This window comes from Scyliorhinus torazame, chromosome 18 (assembly GCF_047496885.1).
Source record: "Scyliorhinus torazame isolate Kashiwa2021f chromosome 18, sScyTor2.1, whole genome shotgun sequence".
Classification (NCBI taxonomy): domain Eukaryota; kingdom Metazoa; phylum Chordata; class Chondrichthyes; order Carcharhiniformes; family Scyliorhinidae; genus Scyliorhinus; species Scyliorhinus torazame.
Window position 1 is genome coordinate 27789510 of NC_092724.1, and position 18483 is coordinate 27807992.

The 18483-nt window shown below is 43.2% G+C and overlaps 1 protein-coding gene across 3 annotated transcripts in view; it reads left to right on the top strand.

The window, feature by feature from the left end:
- rexo1 (REX1, RNA exonuclease 1 homolog) overlaps window positions 1-18483 on the top strand; it is a 129544-nt gene that overhangs the window by 74670 nt on the left and 36391 nt on the right. For all 3 annotated transcript variants that reach the window (XM_072482442.1, XM_072482445.1, XM_072482444.1), the window contains exons 9-10: window positions 2441-2581; window positions 12836-12949. In XM_072482442.1, coding sequence (XP_072338543.1) covers window positions 2441-2581; window positions 12836-12949 — 255 coding nt within the window. The remainder of the gene's footprint in view (window positions 1-2440; window positions 2582-12835; window positions 12950-18483) is intronic.

Consider the following 18483-nt stretch of genomic DNA (forward strand, 5'->3'; position numbering starts at 1 on the left):
CTTGAAGTTGAGCGCACATTTTGGTTGCCGTAAAATAAAAATATCCATCTATCTGATGGTTATGTTATTACCTGGTCATTAAGTAGTGAAAGGAAAATAAAAAGCTTTGAAGAATTTCCAAGAACTGAGATGATGGAATGAGTGCTCCCATGTGCAAGTTGCAATTACAAAATACAGTTGTGTAACTCAATTAGGTTCTTTTGAGGACATGTGCTCAGCTTCTCTTTTGGCTCTCCATTTATAGATATTTAAATAGAAATAGCCAACATTTTCTTTTGGTTTTCTTGCTGCATTCACATCCTCCTTTTCGAAAAGACTAATTCTTAGGGTCTTACTGAATGAGACCTATTACATCAGACTAATGCTGTCCACGCATCGGACTTTACAGAAATTGGAGAGCAATCTAGGCCAGACAAAAGACTTAACTGAGTCCATGAGTAGAGCAATGTTATCCATGATAAAGGTGGATAGATGCATCTGTTCCAATTTAATTTTGGCGTGACTGGCTAAACTAGCATTTATTACCCATCCATAATTGCCTTTGAGAAGGTGATGGTGAGCTGCTGCCTTAAACTGCTGCAGTTAGTGCGGTGAGGTTACAGGGCGAGAAGTCTTGGTACCCTTTCAAGAGGCATGTCTAATGCCAAAGTTTCTTCATCTGTTTAATCCAGGTTCAGATTTGTAGGTGACTAATTGAGCTTGGATTCCAATCAATCAAGAAATACAAAAGACAGGAAATGATTCTTTAGTTATACAGAGCCTTGGCCATACCCCATCTTCAGTACATTGTTTGGTATTGGGCATTGAATATCAGGATTTGGCCTTAGGAAAGGATACACAGTGCAGGTTAACCACAATTGTGTATTAAAAGATTAAAATGAGAGCATATGGGCAGCACGGTGGCGTAGTGGTTAGCATTGCTGCCTCACGGCGCCAAGGTCCCAGGTTCGATCCCGGCTCTGGGTCACTGTCCGTGTGGAGTTTGCACATTCTCCCCGTGTTTGCGTGGGTTTCGCTCCCACAACCCAAAGATGTGCAGGGTAGGTGAATTGGCCACGCTAAATTGCCCATTAATTGGAAAAAATGAATTGGGTACTCTAAATTTTTTTTCTTTAAATAAAAAAAGATGAGAGCATATGACTTGTCCTGCTGTGCCCTTGCTACCCTCGATGCTTCTTCAAAGTGCTTTTCTATGTGGTGGAGCACTGATTCATCAGTAACTTACTCTGAGTGATAAACATTTATGTCCATCAGCAGAGTGATTTGGCAGCACCACTATTTACGGAGCTGACAAAAGTCCTGAAAGACATTTTTTAAAATTCAAAATGATGGGAAACTGGAATAAAAAGGCACGTTTGGCAGAATCTGCAAGAGAAAAGAGCAATTCTAATTTAGGTTTCCCTATGACCTTGAAGTATATGTAGAAGTTGTCTATAGATGGTACTCTGTGAAGAGGGGAAATAGAATGCTTCAAGTGTCATTGTATCTGCTTTTCTTGGCTCTTTCATGAACTCTTGATGTTTCGAATCTTTAAAAGAATGCCCATCTTTACTAGTTGTCTGATCCAATTTGAATATCAGCAGCAAGAATGATAAAGTATTAAGAAAATACCCCAAATATTATAATAGTGGACTGTCTTACAAAACTAACTCAAATATAATTGCCAACAGCAGCTGAAACGGTCTCCCACCCTACATGAGGTGACTCTATTTGAGCCACCTGTGTTCCAGGACGTTCCATGTCCCCATTTTGTATTGGTAAACTCTAGGTGAACCCTTATCTAAAATTGTAAAATACTTGGTCAGATTTCAGTAATTTCCCAAGATAAATTGGATTTGTTGTTCCAAAATAAAAATGGCCAGAGATGAGATATTTTGCACCGTCAGGAACCTTGTAAAATTTTAAACAAAAATATATTGGATCTAAATTTGGGGCGAAGTTCACTTGGGAAAAGTATCAGGGCCAGATTGTTTTTACATTCATGGAATTTAGCATCAAGACATTCAGAGGTAGAATTGGAATGATTCAGAATAAAGCCCCCACTATATTTTCCCCATTATTATGCCTTAAGCATCAACATAACATTCCTATTTCAGCTTGGAATGAATCTGTCAATTTACTAGCAAATTATTATTTTGTGCTGTGCAGTTCTATTCACTAAGAACGGGTTCTAGAATGTTGAAACAAATTTAATTACAGTTGTGAGGTGGGGGGGTGCGGTGGGGGAGGGTGGGGTGGGGGGCGGTGGGGTGGGGGGGTGGGGTGGGGGGGGTGGGTGGGGGGGGGGTTTGGGGGGGTGGGGGGGGGGGGGGTTTGGGGGGGGTGGGGGGGGGGGGGAGTTCTCCAGCCAGTTTGGGCTGGATTCAAACTTGGATCGTAAAGATAAAATTATTACTGTACAACCAGTCACAAATATGATGGCAAATTTCATTTCACCCAGGTGCTATGCTGTACAAGAGGCTGACCGAATATGTTTTAACTGAAGAGCAATTGCAAGAAAATTGCTACCCAAGGCCTCATCCAGAGAAGCCTGGTATTGCAGTGCTTTATAATCAGGGTGAAAGAAAGAATAATACTGACCGTAAGTAAATGTTATACTACCAGCAAAAAATTTTTTTTTTTAAACTTTTAAAAGAATCCAACGGATTTTTCTTTTACATTTAAATTTTTGTACTGTGAAAATCTAAGTGTTCATAGTAAGCAAGCCAACCAATTCTGAATTCTGCACCTGCAAAATAACTTTGTTTTCAATGGCCAAATGAAACTAGAGCCGGAATTTTAAAGTCACAGTATATTTCTCTTGCATGCCTTGCAACCTAGAATTTTCACCCTTTACTGCAAAACTCAGTGGCAATTTTAAACTCCCCTAACTGCTATTTAATTACCTGTCCACGATATTGACCAATATCTTAGGCTTGTTTTGATATCTGCCAGTTTAAACACATTTTCCTCCGTGCTCCTTGATGAAGCCAGGGCAGCTTTTAAGAACTTCCCAAACTTGTCATACCAGCTGTTATTATTTTAGAAATATTTGTTGCTCGTTGCCATCCAAGGTTATGCTCAAGTGACAATTCTTTGAGCGAACCTGAACCTAGCCTATTGGCTGCTTGAAGGCTGAACTGAGTTATGTGGATTTTGAGTTGGACTGACTCATCTAGCAAGCATGCCGTACTCCTTCTTGACTATCTTGTCCACCTGCGCTGCCACTATCCGTGATCTGTGAACCTGTACGCCCAGATTTCTCTGCCTGTCAATATTCATAAGGGTTCTGCCATTAACTGTATAATTCCCACCTATATTAGACCTTCCAAAATGCATTATTTCAGTTGACTGCTGGTCATTGAAGCTGCAGGTCATTAATGATGAATTAATGTAACCACAGGCATCTGTGCATCTGAAATTTTCCTAAATGCTACTTTTGAGTAAATTGACTTTTGGATCAGTATAATACATCATGGAAATTGAAGTGCAAGTGGCCATGGGTATTGTCATGATATTTAGATCAGCATATCATGGTGCAATCGCGCACACACTGATGGACATGCAGTAGGACCAACCAACACACACACAACATCGCAGCCAATCACCAGTGAGAGCACACGCACTATAAAAACAGGGGACACTACAGTTCCCACTCATTCCACCAGCAGCCAGCTCAGAGCACCGAGCTCAGAGCCTGCCACTCAGACGTTCACCATGTTCTGAGTGCCTCACCCAGATAGTGATAGGACAGGGTCCACAGATTAGCTGGTAATGCACGTACCCAAGTTAGCAGTGTGCTGTTACAGTTGAGTTGTTAATAAAATTGAGTTACACCAACTCCAGCCGTGTTGGATCGTTTGTACATCAGAACACCCAACACGACATGATACCAGAAGTGGACGCAAACCAGCGCCTGTGAGACCTACCTGCAACGTATCAGCAATCCGCCGTCCTGCACCATGGAGAACATCAACCCGCCGCCGCCGCCGCTCCGAATCGCTGGCAATCTCGGGGTCAATTGGAAACTGTTCAAGCAGCGCTTCCAGCTCTTCCTTGAGGCCACAGACAGGGAGAATGCATCGGACACCAGGAAGATTGCCCTTCTTCTCTCCACGGCGGGGCAACATGCCATCCACATCTTTAACTCCCTTACATTTGCGGACGGCGAGGACAAAACCAAATACAAGACGGTGCTCCTGAAGTTCGACGAACACTTCAGCGTTGAAGTAAACAGGAGCTTCGAAAGGTACCTGTTCCAGCAGCGCCTGCAGGGTAAGGACTAACCTTTCCAGTCTTATTTAACACACCTCCGCATCCTCGCGCAGTCCTGCGGCTATGGGACCACCTCTGACTCCATGATACACGACCAGATAGTTTGCGGAGTCATGTCGGACACCCTACGCCAGCAGCTCCTTCGGGTCAAGCAACTCACCCTGGCGACTGCCGTCGAGACCTGCGTCCTGCAGGAGAACGCCACCAGCCAGTACTCACACATCCAGGCAGCCGAAAGGGCGCGGCACGGGCCCCACAAGGCGGAGTGGGTCCAGACGATAGAGTACCTTCCGGGCCGCGGCCTGGAGGAGTCCGGCCATTTCGCGCGCTTTCCGAGGCGTCCCGCGCTTGTACGCGCCAAAAGAGGGGACGCTGACGCAGAGGAACACGATGCGCAGGCGGGCACTACGCAAGACCGCACTGCGCATGCGCGGTGGCGCAACGAATGCACTTGATGTCACGACGTGCGGCAACTGTGGCTCCGCCCATTTAAAGCGGCAATGTCCTGCCAAAGCGCTGTGGCAGGTTGGGCCGCTGTGCTGCCTGCTGTCGAGCAGCTCAGCCTGCCAACTCGTAGCTGTTTAACCAGCCTCGCAAAAACGTTTGGGCAATTCAACCCACGTTCACCGAGTCCGATCCCGACATCACACAGACCAGTGACACTGACGACAGGGAGCCCTTCCGCGTTACTGTCATCAACAAGAACAAGCTGTCCCCGAATCGAAAGCACCAGCCGCTGTCAGTGCACAGCATTGATCCGGATGATGAGTGGTGTACCACCCTGACGGTCAACCCGAATTCGCCGCCCACCTGAGAGACTTAATTTATGAACCTTTTCATATTGGACTCACTGACTTGTTCTGACATACTGTTTCAGACTTTTTGCCATACTGTTTAAGATTTTGTTATTGTTAATAACATTGGTTTCGCTCTTGGTGTAACATAGTTAGTTTCTGCACCTAGCACCTTCCTGTGTATATAGTATAGCCACATGTACATATTGTTGTAAATATTGCACACACATGATTACATGCACTCACTGCACTTCTTTATTTATTATCATGTAGGCACATATTCTTTGCGAAAAGGGAGGATGTCATGATATTTAGATCAGCATATCATGGTGCAATCACACACACACTGATGGACATGCAGTAGGACCAACCAACACACACCCAACATCGCAGCCAATCACCAGTGAGAGCACACGCACTATAAAAAACAGGGGACACTACTGTTCCCGCTCATTCCAGCAGCAGCCAGCTCAGAGCACCGAGCTCAGAGCCTGCCACTCAGACATTCACCATGTTCTGAGTGCCTCACCCAGATAGTGATAGGACAGGGTCCACAGATTAGCTGGTAATGCACGTACCCAAGTTAGCAGTGTGCTGTTACAGTTGAGTAGTTAATAAAATTGAGTTACACCATCTCCAGCCGTGTTGGATCATTTGTACATCAGAGGGCAGCACGGTAGCATTGTGGATCGCACAATTGCTTCACAGCTCCAGGGTCCCAGGTTCGATTCCGGCTTGGGTCACTGTCTGTGCGGAGTCTGCACATCCTCCCAGTGTGTGCGTGGGTTTCCTCCAGGTGCTCCGGTTTCCTCCCACAGTCCGAAGATGTGCAGGTTAGGTGGATTGGCCATGATAAATTGCCCGTAGTGTCCAAAAGTGCCCTTAGTGTTGGGTGGGGTTACTGGGTTATGGGGATAGGGTGGAGGTGTTGACCTTGGGTAGGGTGCCCGTTCCAAGAGCTGGTGCAGACTCGATGGGCCGAATGGCCTCCTTCTGCACTGTAAATTCTATGAAATTCTAAATTCTATGAACACCCAACACGACAGGTATGACTGGCTTACGTTTTAACTTCCAAAATCGTTTTTGCTGCTATTGTCAATTAAACGCAGATGTCAATTAAACGCAGTACACTGATATCTGGGTGGAAAACATGCAGACGCTCCAAGCCTGAATCATCGTGGACTATTTAATTGCAGGTGCATCACAACTGAACCACTGTCATCAGACATTGCATCTAACGTGCAGAAATAGGCCATTAAGCCCAGATGTGTTAGCCAGCATTTATGCTCCATGCGAGCCTTCTCCCAATCCACTTCACCTAATTCCATCAACATACCCTTCTGGTATTTTCTCCCTCATGCATTGCTCTAGCTTTTTCTTGGATGCAGCTATGATATTTCCCGCCGTTGCTTCCCATTCCACATTCATGATAGTCTTTGGGTAAAGATGGTTCTCAAGAATTCCCTATTAAGATTGTTAGTGACTCTTGTACTTATGGTCCCTGGTTTTGAATACCATCTAAGTGGAAACATATTCCCTGTCTCGAGTCGCCTCTCTGACGTTTTGTTTTGTAGAAAAGAGCCCCAGCTTACTCTGTCTTTACAATCTGATATCAACCATACAGATTTTTGTTTTTGGCATCTTCTCCAATGCCTCTATATCCTGGTTACCATATGGATATCAAAAGTGCAGTGTGTGGTCTAACCAAGGTTCTACTTCCCTGCTTTTCAATCCTCTCACTCTAGAAATGAACCCCAGTGCTTGGTTTGTTTTTTGCGATGGCTTATTAACTTGTTGCTATTTTTAGTGACGTGTTTATCTACATCCCAAACCTCTTTGCTCCTTGTCCCTTTTGAGTGTTCCACTGTTAAGGCATATGGCCTCTTTATTCTTCCTACCCAATTGCACCATCTTTCACTTGCTTATGTTTGTTTTTTATTTGATCCCAAGATGAGCCTCCAACCACTTACCAATATAATTTTAAGACAGCCTGTTTTCACCTCCGTAACGTTGCCCAATTTTGTTCCTGTCTCAACTTATCTGCTGCTGAAACTCTTGATCATACCTTTGTTACCTCAAGTCTTGAATATTCAAGTTCCATTCATCCATCACCCGAGTTCACTGACTCACGTTGGCTCCCAGTCATACAGCATCTTGAGTTTAAAATTCTCTTCCTTGTTTTCAGATTTGATATGGGCCAGGGTTTAGAGAACCCCAAAGTGTATCATGGCGTTCACCTGACCCACAACTTTTACTAGATTGTGGTATGGGGAGCACACGGCCCACTCTACAGGTGTGGTACAGCAGAAATGGAAACGTATTTTTTAAAGCAAAACCATGTTTATTCTATGAACTCAAGTTGACCTTTTTAAAACATACAGTGAACATCTTAGCAATCATTAATTCAAATACAACCCTCAAAGAATACAACACTAAGTAATCCGTACTTTCCTTTTAACTTCCATAAGACTTAAACAAAAACCTTTTAACAGAAGCACATCAGGTTTAAATTCACTACTGAGAATAGTTATAACTTTGAATTCACCAAATGATCAAGAGATAGTCTTTACATGGCAGAGAGAACAACATTACACATTCTGTGGCTGACTGCAGCTCCAACACTGAAACGAAACCAAACAAACACAGACACACCCAAGCTTTTCTCAAAATTAAACTAAAAGCTGACAGACAGCCCAGCTCCACCCACACTCTGACATCACTGCAATAATAAACACCCATTTCTTAAAGGTACACCGACTACAGTTATTCTATGAAAAACACCCATTTCGTTAAGGTATTCTCACTTGACAGATCCCAGCAGGTCCTACCGCCCCCACCCCCCCAATCTCTAAAATTGGTTCCTGCACCACAACCCTCTGAGCAAACTGCACCCATCTAATTCTGGCACCTTGAGTCATCCCCAATTTTAATTGCTTCACCATTGGATGTTCGGTTAGGAAATAGTTTACAATCAAGGAGTGTTTAAATAATTTGCGTTAATTGGTTAAGCACATCACTGGCTGATTCTAAAGGGAAAAAGGGTGTAAAATGCTGGCGTTTTGGGTTATAAGAATAAAGCACTGAAAGGCGGCAAGACCTGGCTGCTCATGGGATCTTACGGCCCTGCCGATGGCGACCCCTTCCCCATGGCGTGTTCCCCGGCGATGGAGGGTGTGGGATATGCAAAACTATTCCGCTGCCAGCCAATGTTGGGCTACCTCCGCTGCTGGAAAATATCTCATGGGGACTGGAAAATCTCATCCTTGGTTTCTGTCTTTATTTACGTACTGGCCCACTGCTTCTGCGGAGTCTGCACGTTCTCCCTGTGTCAGCGTGGGTTTCCTCCAGGTGCTCTGGTTTCCTCCCACAAGTCCCGAAATACGTGCTGTTGGGTAAATTGGATATTCTGAATTTGCCCTCCATGTACTCGAACAGGCGCCGGAGTGTGGCGACTAGGGGATCTTCATAGTAACTTCATCGCAGTGTTAATGTGAGCCTACTTGTGACAATAAAGATTATTATTATCGCCTTTGGAGTTTTACAGTGCCTTAGCTGCCTAGGCACTAAGCTCTAGAATTCCCTCCCTGCACCTCTTTGCCCATTTACCCCACTCTCCTTTAAGACGCTCCTAAAATATATCTTTTTGACCAAGTTTTTAGGTCATCTGACCTAACATGGCCTTCCATGGCTCGGTGTCATATTTAGTTTTTTTAAATGCTCCAGTGGGAGTGTCTTGGGAAATTTTGATATTTTAAATCATGATATAACCGCAAGTTGTTATTGAAATTAATTTGCCATCTAATAGCTCACTCTGCAAGTTTATTCACACAGCCTTTCCAGCGTGGGTTTTTGGATGGCGATTAGGAGATATAATTCCCCTGCTGATTTGGTCAATTTACAACTCCTATAGCTGCTGAAGCTTAGGTTGGCTAATTCAGTTGCTGACTATCTAAACTAGCTGAGCTATCTTGAATGAGCATGGACATGATTCCGAAGAGCAGAAAAACTCGATGGGCTTTTTAGTGCTTAATGTAATAGTGTTTAAAGATAAAATTACATTTCTAAAATCTCCGTGATTGTCAAGTTCGGATTGTATCTGCACCTGTCTACAAGTTGCCTAAATATAAGAACATAAAACTGGCCTTGCCATTTAAAGCAGAGATGTATTTGTATGGCTTTTTAAAATCAATTTGTACTGATCAATCTTCCATGGTGTTGCATATGAAGAGTTATGAGCAAGTGAAGTTGGAATGGAGGGCCAGGGAATAATTATAGCATATTGCATTTCTGGCATTGAGTCCCTGTTTAGGAGTCATATCGAGGGCTGGTTTAGCTCAATTGGCTAGATAGCTGGTTCGTAATGCGGAGTGAGGCCAACAGCGTGAGTTCAATTCCCGTACCGGCTGAGGTTATTCATGAAGACCCCGCCTTCTCAATCTTGCCCTCGCCTGAGGTGCGGTGACTCTCAGGTTAAATCACCACCAGTCAGCTCCCCCCCTCAAAGGGGAAAGCAGCCAATGGTCTTCTGGGACTATGGCGACTTTACACTTACACAGGGATCATAAGGTTCACCCTTATATTTGTGTAATTTTTGCAAGATGCTTTTACATGTTTCAGATACTGTTAATTTATGGCAGTTCAGAAAGTTTAGAAGTAGACTTGGTTCAAATATTGGTGTTTCTCTGTGTACAAGTAGAGGAAATAGACAAGCAAAATTAAGGTGCTGCAGCGCCACCTTTTGTGGGGCAGTATGTTTACAGTTTGCAAATCATTTCCACTATACATGTGGACATTTTCAAGTATGACGGTGTATGGTTCTAAAGCTTTTTATACAGGTTAAGTATCCATTATACTTGGTGACAGTAGCATTTCAGAAACCACATATAGACCGAGGCCTACTTGCATTACAATTGCTGAAACCTAGGCGAGCTATAGTCTAAATAAAATGGCTAGAAAAGTAAGACGTATCACTGAATAATAAATACAGGACACCTGTAATAAGTTCCCATCCAGAGAGCCATCTGTGATTCTTCTTGTAGGAGAGTGAGGTAAAGAGTGTAGACAGACAGCTAGACTTCCCACACTGAAGTTTAGGTGCGGTTGGCGAGGTTCATGTTGCTCGGATCAAAGAATTCCTGCGCTAAAGGTTGTGTGCAGTCGGTAAGGTTCATTTCAGCTCTGGTCAAAGGATTCCTGCGCTAAAGGTTTTGTGCAGTCGGCGAGGTTCATTTCAGCTTGGGTCAGAGACTTCCCATGCTAAGGTCCATGAGGTTTAAAAATAAAGTGTAGTTTTTGAACTTGTTCAGTTTTCGGATTTATGTATAAAGGATACTCGACCTGTAGCTATCAAACTGTGAATGGTATTTTCAAATATTTTTAAATATAATTTGTGATATTTGCATCAGATATATAATGCAGATCTCTAATATATAACCGTTCCCTCCTTTCTTTCTTTCCTCCTTTCTTTCTTTCCTCCTTTCTTTCTTTCCTCCTTTCTTTCCTTCCCTCCTTCTTACTTAGACATGAGTCTTGCTCAGTTCTGTGTGAAAATATAAATTCCAGGCTCCTTTATGGTTTTAGAATTATTTGAGGCACATCATACTTGTAAATATATTCAACAAACAGCAAATTTTACCATATTTCCTAAAACTAAAGGACTCATTAATAGTTTTGCTGATTGAGTAAATTATTTACAATACTATCAAACGCACAAAAAATTAGTTGATTTCTGCATCACGCTTATTACACCGAGAATACACATGTGTTTGACTATACCAAATTTTTTGGTCTTTAGAAAGTTAAGTTCAATCAAGTGAATTAATTTGCCCTGTTTGGGTCCCTTGACTTTGAAAGCTCATGTAAAGACGATCAATGGAAAGGCTATATTTTGTAGCAAATTACATGTTATCACCTGTTTGGAAGCAAGTGACAAAACGGAAATTTTAACTGAACATTCTAGATTGCAGCCAAGATGTGAAAAAACATCAGATTTATTGGTGTTGAAAATACAATCGGTTTATTTGTACATGTGTAGAATCCTGTGCAGTTGGCTCCCACAATTGATCGTGCTGCCAACCCTCATTGCATAGACATACACGTAAGGAATGATGGTTGTTACAATTCAAAGATGATAGACCGCTCCTATTGGTAAACTTGTAGCTTATGTAGATTACATTTTGTGCACAAAGAAATGAGATATTATGCCCTGGATAATAACAGATTCACTGATAATTCTATGTATAATAGCGACAAACTGATTATTTGCTTCAGCTATAGCTAGACAGCCTACGTCTAAACCCGCATTCCCATACTTGACTTATTGGGTTGCAGAGTAACAAGCAATTGCTATTGAAATTCAATGCCTTCAGCTGGTAAAAGTAGGGGTGGTGTGCATCTGTACAATGCTCAGGAGGATGGTGAGAATAGAATTGTATTTTATGAAAGTTATGCTATTTTGGAAGACTTGGGCTGTCTAGCAAGATTCTAGATTATTCAACAGCTTTCCTGAAAACTTGGTGAAAAAATTCAGCCCAATAATCTAATGGTTAGAATGTGTGACTTTGGTAATCAGGATTGCTAAAAACTAAGAATAGATGAGTGTTTCAATCTACTTGTACCCATTACGTCCCGTCCTCTAAATGCCTCTTTGACATCCTTTTAAATAAGAAATTCCAATTAGGTGACCTAATATTTTGTGTTAATTGAATGAAACTTGTGTGATGTGAGCAAGACTGTAACTCTTCCACCAAGGTATTATACTCCGGAGGTCTGTGTAAGATGCCCATCTTATTCTTGTCCAGTAAACAGGCAGGACGTTACATGCACTCAAACTGATGAAATCAGTTGAAATCTAATCGTAAAATATATTTACATGCAATAATACATTGAAGTAAAAACACACAATGTGGCACTTTTTCCAACATAAAGATTAAACCACAAGAGATTAAATATCTCCTTCAGAATCTATTTCCAACAAAGATCTTTGGGATAGAAAATGATCAAAAAAGTGGTTTGAAACATAAATTAATTAATATGACAAGTTTAAAATTAATGCCTCGCCCTGGTCTCGCGCATCTAAACTAATGCTTTGGCAATGTTTTATCTAATAAGTACCAAGATCCAATTCCTGCGTTCTGACTGATCTTCAGGTCAAAGACTTTGTTTGCATTTCAGTGATATCTTGACATTGGGCTTCCGTTTTCTTGCTGGTCGATAATGACGCCTGTCACTCAACTCTGATTCATTCAAAAACAACTGTTATTATTTAATAGCATTACCTGAGGTGAATTGAAGAAAATGGTGCTCCTTATCAATTGCAATGTTATAAACCAGGTGCAAGAGGGAAAGAAGGATGCTTGATAGTTGTGCATACTACAAATGATTTATGCAAACAGAAATGTCCTTGTTTAAGCATTGCTAAGAACTGCTTTCTTCACAATCTGGCTGTGCTGAGTCGGCTTGTCTCACTCCGATTAGCACTTGGGCTCCAACGTTCTCGATCATGATTGCTGTCCAGTGACCTCTGTTGGTAGATACAAGTATTTGGATGTAGATGATTGGGTTAGCTGTTGTGGTGCCTTGCTTGACTTGAGTATTCAACTGATTTTCACTTGGCCAATTGTTAGAATTTGTGGAAGTGTACATTGAGAAGGTGAGGAAAACCTGAGTTAACAATTGCTTTTAGAATTTGTGATAGCAACTTCTGGAAATTCCTGTAGCTGAATTTGTGTATTGACACTTTGCTGCCTAAAATGTGCATACTTCAAGTTTGTTTGTTTTAAATTTAGCTTTATTAAGGATCTGCTGTCGCTGCGGATCTGAGTACAGTGTTTCCATTCGTGGGGATTGCATCCGCAAAGAAGAGTGCAACTACCACTGGGGACGGTTACGCCGACATAAAAGTGAGTTCAACGTTGATATTTCATTGAGGAAATGATCATGAAGAAAAATCTTGTTACACGATCAGAGCATAGTTTTATGTTACATCAGTGAATATTTGAATAGAGTTTTTGCCTTGCTCTGACCAACTTAAGAATCTTCTTTCATGTGAGCATAATGGAGTTAACTTGTTGCGTAGAACTATGTAGAATGTACAGCACAGAAATAAACCATTTGTTACCATTGGTGTGAGGTAAGTACCATATTTTATTATTATTATTCTTTTTTTTTAATTTAATTTAGTTGTTAGCCAGATCTTGGTAGAAAGTTAGAGGGATGGCAGGGAAGGGAGTGCAATGTTCCTCCTGCAGGATGTTTGAGGTGAGGGATGCCGTTAGTGTCCCTGCTGATTTTACCTGCAGGAAGTGCTGCCATCTCCAGCTCCTCCAAGACTGAGTTAGGGAACTGGAGCTGGAGTTGGAAGAAATTCGGATCATTCGGGAGGCAGAGGGGGTCATAGATAGCAGCTTCAGGGAATTAGTTACACCAAAGATTGGAGATAGATGGGTAACTGTAAGAGGGACTGGGAAGAAGCAGTCAGTGCAGGGATCCCCTGCGGTCGTTCCCCTGAGAAACAAGTATACCGCTTTGGATACTTGTGGGGGGGATGACTTACCAGGGGTAAGCCATGGGGTACGGGCCTCTGGCACGGAGTCTGTCCCTGTTGCTCAGAAGGGAACATAAGAACTAGGAGCAGGAGTAGGCCATCTGGCCCCTCGAGCCTGCTCCGCCATTCAATGAGATCATGGCTGATCTTTTGTGGACTCAGCTCCACTTTCCGGCCCGAACACCATAACCCTTAATCCCTTTATTCTTCAAAAAACTATCTATCTTTATCTTAAAAACATTTAATGAAGGAGCCTCTACTGCTTCACTGGGCAAGGAATTCCATAGATTCACAACCCTTTGGGTGAAGAAGTTCCTCCTAAACTCAGTCCTAAATCTACTTCCCCTTATTTTGAGGCTATGCCCCCTAGTTCTGCTTTCACCCGCCAGTGGAAACAACCTGCCCGCATCTATCCTATCTATTCCCTTCATAATCTTATATGTTTCTATAAGATTCCCCCCTCATCCTTCTAAATTTCAACGAGTACAGTCCCAGTCTACTCAACCTCTCCTCGTAATCCAACCCCTTCAGCTCTGGGATTAACCTAGTGAATCTCCTCTGCACACCCTCCAGTGCCAGTACGTCCTTTCTCAAGTAAGGAGACCAAAACTGAACACCATACTCCAGGTGTGGCCTCACTAACACCTTATACAATTGCAGCATAACCTCCCTAGTCTTAAACTCCATCCCTCTAGCAATGAAGGACAAAATTCCATTTGCCTTCTTAATCACCTGTTGCACCTGAAAAACAACTTTCTGCGACTCATGCACTAGCACACCCAGATCTCTCTGCACAGCAGCACGTTTTAATTTTTTATCATTTAAATAATAATCCCTTTTGCCGTTATTCTTACCAAAATGGATAACCTCACATTTGTCAACATTGTATTCCATCTGCCAGACCCTAGCCCATTCACTTAGCCTGTCCAAATCCCTCTGCAGACTTCCAGTATCCTCTGCACTTTTTGCTTTACCACTTATCTTAGTGTCGTCTGCAAACTTGGACACATTGCCCTTGGTCCCCAACTCCAAATCATCTATGTAAATTGTGAACAGTTGTGGGCCCAACACTGATCCCTGAGGGACACCACTAGCTACTGATTGCCAACCAGAGAAACACCCATTAATCCCCACTCTTTGCTTTCTATTAATTAACCGATCCTCTATCCATGCTCCTACTTTCTCCTTAATGCCATGCATCTTTATCTTATGCAACAACCTTTTGTGTGGCACCTTGTCAAAGGCTTTCTGGAAATCCAGATATACCACATCCATTGGCTCCCCGTTATCTACCGCACTGTTAATGTCCTCAAAAAATTCCACTAAATTAGTTAGGCACGACCTGCCCTTTATGAACCCATGCTGCGTCTATCCAATGGGACAATTTCCATCCAGATGCCTCGCTATTTCTTCCTTGATGATAGATTCCAGCATCTTCCCTACTACCGAAGTTAAGCTCACTGGCCTATAATTACCCACTTTCTGCCTACCTCCTTTTTTAAACAGTGGTGTCATGTTTGCTAATTTCCAATCCGCCGGGACCACCCCAGAGTCTAGTGAATTTTGGTAAATTATCACTAGTGCATTTGCAATTTCCCTAGCCATCTCTTTTAGCACTCTGGGATGCATTCCATCAGGGCCAAGAGACTTGTCTACCTTTAGCCCCATTAGCTTGCCCATCACTACCTCCTTGGTGATATCAATCCTCTCAAGGTCCTCACCTGTCATAGCCTCATTTCCATCAGTCACTGGCATGTTATTTGTGTCTTCCACTGTGAAGACCGACCCAAAAAACCTGTTCAGTTCCTCAGCCATTTCCTCATCTCCCATTATTAAATCTCCCTTCTCATCCTCTAAAGGACCAATATTTACCTTAGCCACTCTTTTTTGTTTTATGTATTTGTAGAAACTTTTACTATCTGTTTTTATATTCTGAGCAAGTTTACTCTCATAATCTATCTTACTCTTCTTTATAGCTTTTTTAGTAGCTTTCTGTTGCCCCCTAAAGATTTCCCAGTCCTCTAGTCTCCCACTGATCTTTGCTACTTTGTATGTTTTTTCCTTCAATTTGATACTCTCCCTTATTTCCTTAGATATCCACGGTCGATTTTCCCTCTTTTTACCGTCCTTCCTTTTTGTTGGTATAAACCTTTGCTGGGCACTGTGAAAAATCACTTGGAAGGTTCTCCACTGTTCCTCAACTGTTTCACCATAAAGTCTTTGCTCCCAGTCTACCTTAGCTAGTTCTTCTCTCATCCCATTGTAATCTCCTTTGTTTAAGCACAAAACACTAGTGCTTGATTTTACCTTCTCACCCTCCATCTGTATTTTAAATTCCACCATATTGTGATCGCTCCTTCCGAGAGGATCCCTAACTATGAGATCCTGAATCAATCCTGTCTCATTACACAGGACCAGATCTAGGACCGCTTGTTCCCTCGTAGGTTCCATTACATACTGTTCGAGGAAACTATCGCGGATACATTCTATGAACTCCTCCTCAAGGCTGCCTTGACCGACCTGGTTAAACCAATCAACATGTAGATTAAAATCCCCCATGATAACTGCTGTACCATTTCTACATGCATCTGTTATTTCTTTGTTTATTGCCTGCCCCACCATAATGTTACTATTTGGTGGCCTATAGATTACTCCTATCAGTGACTTTTTCGCCTTACTATTCCTGATTTCCACCCAAATGGATTCAACCTTATCCTCCATAGCACCGATGTCATCCCTTACTGTTGCCCGGATGTCATCCTTAAATAACAGAGCTACAGCACCTCCCTTACCATCCACTCTGTCCTTCCGAAAAGTTTGATACCCTCGGATATTTAACTCCCAGTCGTGACCATCCTTTAACCATGTTTCAGTAATGGCCACTAAATCATAGTCATTCACGATGATTTGCGCCATCAACTCATTTACCTTATTCCGAATACTACGAGCATTCAGGTAAAGTACACTTATGTTGGCTTTTTTACCTCTGTTCTGAATCTTAACACCTCGCTCAGTAACCTCTCCTAACTTATATTTCCTCTTAACCTTTCTCCTAATTTTCCTTGTCGTCGAACCCACATCTTCCTGTAACAACCTGCCGCATCGCTTACCATTAATGTTTTCACTTCCCGTTTTATTTCTTTTAGTATTCCTTTTAGTAGCCCAGGAAGGGGGGAGAGGAGCAGAGCATTAGTAATTGGGGACTCGATAGTCAGGGGCACAGATAGGAGATTTTGTGGGAGCGTGAGAGACTCACGTTTGGTATGTTGCCTCCCAGGTACAAGGGTACGTGATGTCTCGAATCGTGTTTTCCGGGTCCTTAGGGGGAGGGGGAGCAGCCCCAAGTCGTGGTCCACATTGGCACTAACGACATAGGTAGGAAAGGGGACAAGGATGTCAGGCAGGCTTTCAGGGAGCTAGGATGGAAGCTCAGAACTAGAACAAACAGAGTTGTTATCTCTGGGTTGTTGCCCGTGCCACGTGATAGTGAGATGAGGAATAGGGAGAGAGAGCAATTAAACACGTGGCTACAGGGATGGTGCAGGCGGGAGGGATTCAGATTTCTGGATAACTGGGGCTCTTTCTGGGGAAGGTGGGACCTCTACAGACAGGATGGTCTACATCTGAACCTGAGGGGCACAAATATACTGGGGGGGAGATTTGTTAGTGCTCTTTGGGGGGGTTTAAACTAATGCAGCAGGGGCATGGGAACCTGGATTGTAGTTTTAGGGTAAGGGAGAATGAGAGTATAGAGGTCAGGATCACAGATTTGATGTCGCAGGAGGGGGCCAGTGTTCAGGTAGGTGGTTTGAAGTGTGTCTACTTCAATGCCAGGAGTAAACGAAATAAGGTAGGGGAACTGGCAGCATGGGTTGGTACCTGGGACTTCGATGTTGTGGCCATTTCGGAGACATGGATAGAGCAGGGACAGGAATGGATGTTGCAGGTTCCGGGGTTTAGGTGTTTTAGTAAGCTCAGAGAAGGAGGCAAAAGAGGGGGAGGTGTGGCGCTGCTAGTCAAGAGCAGTATTACGGTGGCGGAGAGGATGCTAGATGGGGACTCCTCTTCCGAGGTAGTATGGGCTGAGGTTAGAAACATGAAAGGAGAGGTCACCCTGTTGGGAGTCTTCTATAGGTCTCCAAATAGTTCTAGGGATGTAGAGGAAAGGATGGTGAGGTGATCCTGGATAAGAGCGAAAGTAACAGGGTAGTTATTATGGGAGACTTTAACTTTCCAACTATTGACTGGAAAAGATATAGTTCGAGTACATTAGATGGGTCGTTTTTTGTACAGTGTGTGCAGGAGGGTTTCCTGACACAATATGTTGACAGGCCAACAAGAGGCGAGGCCACGTTGGATTTGGTTTTGGGTAATGAACCAGGCCAGGTGTTGGATTTGGAGGTAGGAGAGCACTTTGGGGACAGTGACCACAATTCGGTGACGTTTACGTTAATGATGGAAAGGGAGAAGTATACACCGCAGGGCAAGAGTTATAGCTGGGGGAAGGGCAATTATGATGCCATTAGACGTGACTTGGGGGGGATAAGGTGGAGAAGTAGGCTGCAAGTGTTGGGCACACTGGATAAGGAGCTTGTTCAAGGATCAGCTACTGCGTGTTCTTGATAAGTATGTACCGGTCAGGCAGGGAGGAAGGCGTCGAGCGAGGGAACCGTGGTTTACCAAAGAAGTGGAATCTCTTGTTAAGAGGAAGAAGGAGGCCTATGTGAAGATGAGGTGTGAAGTTTCAGTTGGGGCGATGGATAGTTACAAGGTAGCGAGGAAGGATCTAAAGAGAGAGCTAAGACGAGCAAGGAGGGGACATGAGAAGTATTTGGCAGGTAGGATCAAGGAAAACCCAAAAGCTTTCTATAGGTATGTCAGGAATAAGCG